The sequence below is a fragment of the Bactrocera dorsalis genome, chromosome 4 (genome assembly GCF_023373825.1).
Source record: "Bactrocera dorsalis isolate Fly_Bdor chromosome 4, ASM2337382v1, whole genome shotgun sequence".
Taxonomy (NCBI): Eukaryota; Metazoa; Arthropoda; class Insecta; order Diptera; family Tephritidae; genus Bactrocera; species Bactrocera dorsalis.
Window position 1 is genome coordinate 25078502 of NC_064306.1, and position 6945 is coordinate 25085446.

A 6945-nucleotide genomic window follows, 5' to 3' on the forward strand; every position below is an offset into this window, starting at 1 on the left:
CTGGGAGGCCAATTCACATCACCTCTTTTGCTGATTATGCGATTTTCGAAGATAGGGCGTAAAAGATTGAGTGAAGCGTTAGCTGTATGGCACGTCCTGTGTCCCAAGTGCGACAATTCTGCTTGTTAACGCAACCATCGAGGTGGAAATGAGCCGCGTCCGAAAAGATCATTTTTCGGTAAAATTGACCATCCTCAGTCAAACGACCTTCTGCCCATTATTTCCCAGTTTTCTTCTAGTGAATAGCGACCGATTTCGTAAATTTTAGACTTTTTATTGAATATCTGTCACTATTCGAATGGTATTTGACGTTTCCAATGTCGAAATATAGATAATTCAAATTTAAAACGTTAGATGGCCAACCTTTAGTATTGGTTAAGTAAATCGATAATTAGGCAGCATTTAATATCTACTCGCAACCTTTCTTTGACTAATTGTTATATTATTTTCGACCAAGTTCTATTGACGTCTTTACGAATTATTACTTCTTTAGTAATCGAATCATTTCTTCTAAAGCTTCATTGTTACATGAGGGTTTACCTGCCAACTTTGTACAGTCTAGTTCTTCAATTCTAATACCATCCAAAGATCTACAACAACTAAGTGCTAAATAAGCTTGTCCAGCAGCAAATAGTCGAGAGCCCAGATAAATTACTGACTGATCTACTGTACAACCTTGCATCTTATACCTGAGACAGACATGTAGTAACAATACCATAAATGGTATAAATACCATATGTGTGTCACCAAATACATACTAGCAAAATACCATATGAGCAATCTAGTATTTTGCTGATATAATACTATGATGTTTCATTGTGGTATTTGTATAAACACAGCTAAAAAACAGGTAACAAACTTTGCTGAAAGCTTATACACAAAAGCTCTTCATAATATTCTGTCAAAATGACTTAAAAAATTAATTATTGAAATGGAAAACAAAATATTTTTCACATTTTTCTTCCGGAAAAACAGCAAATGCCCCATTTTATGTGAGGATTTTAAAGAGACTTTAACTAAATAACGTTTTTGCGATAAAAATAGATTAACTTTACAGTATTTGAAATAATTGTAATTATTTTCTCCATAACACACATCTACATATTTATTGTTTACATTTTTTTGAAATATTTAATGCCTATGAAACAAAGATAGTATTTGAGTTTACTACATTGCCGTGTGTGTCAGAAACGTAGTAAACAGAATACCATGATACCTTTACTATGGTATTGTTACTACATGTCTGTCTCAGGTATTATGAACGGTCGACGCCCAACTCAGTATACTATTTAAATGTCACCAAAACTAGTTTTATATATATGTTGCATACTCTTAAGCGCATCTTTTTGGTGAGCTTAAATTTACTATCGCCTTCCTACAGTGTCGCTCAAATATTCTAGGTTTCAGTACCACTTAAAAAAGTTACATACATACATACATATAAGTGAAGCTAAAAAAGCGTATTAAAAAAGTGAAGGATATGGTACTTGAAAATCATCAAACAAGTGTTCTAGAGATGGCAAGAGAGCTCGCCATCTCTCGTGAGTCCTTTCCAATGATTTTGATGGATATTTTGGGTATAAATACGTTCTAGCCCGACTCATCCCGATAAAGCGGAATTATTTTCAAAAAAAAGTACTATTGTGACCAAATTTAAAGCCAAAAACGAAATTAATACCATCAATCAACCACCGTATTCATTAGTTTTGGCTCCGCGTAATGTTTTTTGTACCCCAAACTGAAATTGAAATCATGAGAAAGAAAAAGCTTATCTCAAATTACATGTGTCTGTTTGTTTCTGAATATAGTGGTGTGAACGAGATGTAAATAAAACCGATTGTTCTCAATAACTACACAAAAATTAATGCTATCAACTTTCTAATTTATAAAATATTTACAACAAAAGTGCTTACAATTTTTCCCTTCTTCTCTTTTTCTCACGCTCTCTCTACAACCTGATGACCACGCAAACAATGTGCACTCGGATACGAAACCAATTGCCTACAAAAAAAATTATCAACTCTGTTGCAATGTAGGCAAAGTTGCTGATGCTGGCGAGCATCATGCAGGACACTCCTCGTCCTTTGAGCGCTACAAGGCGCAACGTCGGAACAGTCGGCGCTACGGACATAAAATGTACAAGAAAAAATATAAGGATTACCTGCGTCATGCAACGATAGCCTCCTTGACAGCTAAAGCAATGACAACAGCAATTGACGCAGCAGCAACAACAACAGCAACACCGTACACGTCGACAGGATTGCCGCCTATGGGAAATGCATTTGAAATGAGTGCTAAGCACACACTCAACTCGACACAAGCGAAGTTGATAAATGACAGCTACACCGATTACTATCGGGAACAACAACAAACAAGAGAGAATGTTGCTAATGCCAGAGAGCAAAAACATGCAGAAACGTTAAGAAAATATGCAAGAAAAATTGAAGCGGAAAAATCACGTGGATTACCAGCATCACCAATATTTGTTGTAGGCAATCAGAGCGCCGGTAAGTTGGCTACAAGCAAAGCGAACAGCGAACGGCGCACAGGTGGAGACACAAATCATTTCTACGAAGGGCAGGTAAACTATTACCTAGAGACGGGGGATGACGAGAGCTTGCAGACAAAAGCAGCGTCGATGAAAAGCTACAAGCCAACAGGCGTCGAAGGGGAGGGCACGACCATCGCAGAGGTAGCGCTGTCTAGAGAAGACGAGGAGCGTTTGCGCGCACACGAACTCAGCATGGAGCACATGATAGCAGCGGACAATAATAACTGGTACCGACGTGTAAGCCCGGTGCTACGTAATGGCATTAAAGTCTACGGCAACGAAGATAAAGTGCAGCGCGAGAAAGCAGCCAGCCAACTACCGCACGTGCAGGAGCAACAGCATCATCAACACCTGCAGCGACAACACGCCGCAAAACAACATCAACATTATCACACACACCACGGAAAACATTGGAGTCATCATCATCGACTGCACACACCACCATATCAGCATCGACAACAGCACCACGACTCCCATCAACATAGAGGTGGCAGCGGTAATCATCACAAGCATCATCAAAATAGTAAACATTATCAATCAAGCGATAGACAGCTCCAGCAACAACATCCAACTGATTCCAATTTACGAAAACTGCTTGCTCCACCCTCACCGCACGCCTCAGACACGCAGGCGGCAGTGGAGTTGGGCATGGTGCAGACACCGATACCGCCACCTTCATATACAAAACAACATCTAAAGCAAACTGAACACGAGAGGGTGGAACAGGGAGCGCTTCAACTGGGCCATCAAATCACAGAATTGGAGGAATTGGAACGCTACTACGCCAAGTGGCCCCACTTGGCACGCGTACAGTTTCAGTTGTACGATGAACACTTCCGCGAGGACCACCCTGAACTCTATCCCGAACTAAAGGTCGGCGCTAGCGACTTGGCTGATACCGTAGAAGACTACGACGATGATTATGAGAGCGCTGCCGAGTTGGAGGAAGCGCAGAATAGTCATGATGAAGACGCATACTTGCCGCCCTACATTAAGAAGTACAACAGACGCAATAAGCAATTGCTGAATTTGCTTGAAGGCACTCTACCGCCACCGACGCGTCTTCTACCTCCTTTGGGGCGCAGCTGGTCTAGTTCGGTACTGCAGCCGGGACCGCATGCAAGTAGTAGAAGCGCAGGTGGTAGCAGTACTGCGGGTAGAATACGCATCGATGACGACTACCTAAAGGAGAAACGCAAGCGCTATCATAATCGTGATATCAGCAGCGCTGACAGTAGCAGCATTAGTGCAAGTAACAACAATAACCGCAAGGAGGACCGACATCACTATCAAGATTTATTTGCACAGCAACGACTGACGCAAATTGCTACTACCCAGACGACAGGGGCAACAACAGGTGTGTTGACAAAATCTGAGGCAATCTCCGCCAACCCAGATGTGAGCGGCAAGTCAGATGTAATCAGCACCTACAAAACGGCAGCACAATCAAACAACAAGCTGCCAGACGAGGATGTCAGCATTTCAGCCGACACAGACATCGACGCTTATGCTGCCGACGATGGCGACATTGACTTTTGGCAAAAGGAAATCGAAAATAAATCGAATGCAAACGAATTGGCAGGAAGCGCACAAATGAGATGGCAAATCGAAAAATTAACAACACCCAACCCCGCGCACGCCGCCACAGTATCGAGCGCACCAAAAGCAGCAATTTTTCGTTTGCCCTCATATCCGGCCATCGCTGGCAGTTTCATCGGCAAGCCGCGCAGTCGTAGCGCGCAATTCGCACCGAGCGGCGGCAGTCGTGGCAAACTAGCGTTTTTAGCGCCAGCCAGTAGTGAGCTCAATGGTAACAGATGGGGCAATATATATGGCCTAGGCGGTGAGAATGGTGCAAGTGCTGCTGGTAACGTTGGAGTCAATGGTCTTGGCACACGCGGCAGTTACCACAAATCGTTGTCACGTTTCAGCGCTTACAAACCGAGTGTTTATAAAACGTTAACCGCTGCAGCAGCAGCCGCTTCAACCACGACGACGACTCCCAGAGCCAACGGTGATGATGGCATGAATGGTGACGACTCGGCAGCCACAGCAACTACTGCGGTTGCGGCAACGCCGAGTGGTTTTGGTAGTGATGATGCAGATGTCGCAGAAGGGGGAGTAGCTAATGCCGTTATGGGACGTACCATTAGCTCGTTTGTCTACCACCGTGTGATTGATGCGTCACCGCGACAAGTGGGTACCGGTAATACGGGACGCAAGCAACGATTGCCATTTGTGGCTATCACTGATCGTCGGCTGGAGACCACAAAGAAGGCGCAGCTCGAACGACAGAAAGATTTCGAACAAAATCACTACCCAATGCCTTAAATTCACTGCACTTCAATGACTGCGGCAGCGAAAGAGACGTGGACGGAGACGACCCGGACAAGCAGCACAAAACAAACAAACATTCACACCAGGACCGAAACGCAAACGATAATAATATTGTTGACCAAGACGTTAGTGAAGATGGAGATGTAGAAAGTAAAATGAAGAAAACGAAAATCGAAAACAGTAAATAGTATTAACAGAAGTTTAAGACAGGTGAGGAGTAAGTAAAGCATACAGTGTTAAGCCATATCAGAACGAAACAAGCGCTACACCATTGCACCAAAGCTGCATAAGCTGGCAGAGTAAGGAAAATGCCACCAAAGCAAACGGCTTGCGCAACTCCACGCACACCCACAGCTGCAACAGCGCATTTCAACTATTTTCTTTTTTAAATTTTACTTAATAGATTTCTCTTTCGGTTTTGTCCCTACTACACAAAGAGTATTCTTTGTTTAATCGAAACAATAATTGTTGCAGCTCCCTCAAAAGGACACGAACGCTCTGTAGTAAGCACTCACTAACGTTTTTTTCACCTTTTATATTTGCTACACTTCGTGTTTTTCTTGTTTTTCAAAGTCCTGACGTTTAACTTTAAAAATCAGACTACAAACATAACAATATAATGAGCTCTTAAATTATTTGCTAGCATAAAATATATACATACATATTTTACTACATATCAATACTCGTACATTGTGTAGGTATACCAGTCGTATAATCATTTTAAATTTTACATAAAACAGACACAAAATCAACACAATGTTACACTAATATTTGCAAGGACGTTGCAAGCAACATGCGCTCAAATAAAATATCATTAGATCAAATTAAAAGTTATGTATCCCAACTCTCAACGTCAAGTAAAATATTGTTTGACAAATAGAAGTCTTTTGACTCAAATCCAACTTGTTGAAGAACGTAAGTTTTCCTTTTTTAGAAAATGTGGAACCAGAGAGAATATACCTACAATTCATTTCCAATAAAAGACATAGGAGACCACGACTTTGATATAAAACAAAATCTTATTTAATATTGTTAACCAGATTTCAAGTTGAACCTTAGAGTTTTTTAATTCAGTGATATATACTGTATCAAATCAATCTTCGCCTGCTTTATTGGTGCCGGTCTTTCTTCCTGTTCGCTGTTTGGCACCAATTGGATATTCTCCACCTGGTCTTTCCAACGGAGTGGAAGTTCCCTCTTCCTCTGCTTCCGCCGGTGTACTGCGTCGAATACTCTCAGAGATTGAGAGTTTTCATCCATTCGGACGACATGCCATATGGCATTTTTCACAGAGAGGTTCTGTTGTCATAGTCCATGTCTCTTCACCATATAGTATGACGGGAATAATGAGAGACTTATAGAGTTTGGTTTTTATTCTTCGAGAGAGAACTTTAACTCTCAAGAGTTATTCTGGCGTTGGATTTTGAAACTTCTGTTATTGTTGGTGTTAAAGCTGGTTCCAGGATAGATGAGGTTATCTATGGTTTCGAAGTTGTGAATGCCCGCGGTAAGGTACGCCTGTCTTTAGTGGCGCCCATATGCACTATGTCTGTCTAGAAACTTCAGCATAGTATTTATCGGAAATAGTGCTATAATACTCAGCATGAAATGATATTATAGACTTTGAATGAGATTTCTTCTAATGAGAAGACATTTGAAGTTCAAGCGACCAATGTCACCAGTCACTGAATTTCTTGGATGCTCAACTGGTAGTAGTAAAAGCTACAAGGTCTGACCGGAGACTTAAGTTTGGTACCCCGGGGAGCAGTTAGCTCTTAGAGTTCGTTCCAATCTGTACATTGGGTTTGGCCCTTTGGGGAGATGTGTGGTGGCCGAGTGCCGGACCCGCAGCATGTCAGGTTTTAGATCGGCTTCAAACCCGACCAAGATGGAAAGGCATCTCCGACCAATTGGAACTAAAACAATACTTGCAAAAAGCATATATTATTTAGGGCGCTGATTAGCGCATTGTATTCATCTATGTGCCTCTAAAAAGCATGAGGTCAGGCCGTCGCTGAGAGGTACATACTTAAATCACAACGATTGTTATCTACATT

The 6945-nt window shown here is 41.8% G+C and overlaps 1 protein-coding gene across 3 annotated transcripts in view; it reads left to right on the forward strand.

The window, feature by feature from the left end:
* The window catches only part of LOC105221891 (uncharacterized), a 119264-nt gene extending 112592 nt beyond the window's left edge, over positions 1–6672 (forward strand). For all 3 annotated transcript variants that reach the window (XM_029548580.2, XM_011199030.4, XM_049455969.1), the window contains exon 5: positions 2037–6672. In XM_029548580.2, the coding sequence (XP_029404440.2) occupies positions 2037–4882 (2846 nt within the window). In that variant the 3' untranslated portion in view covers positions 4883–6672. The remainder of the gene's footprint in view (positions 1–2036) is intronic.
* Positions 6673–6945: the final 273 nt, after the last annotated feature.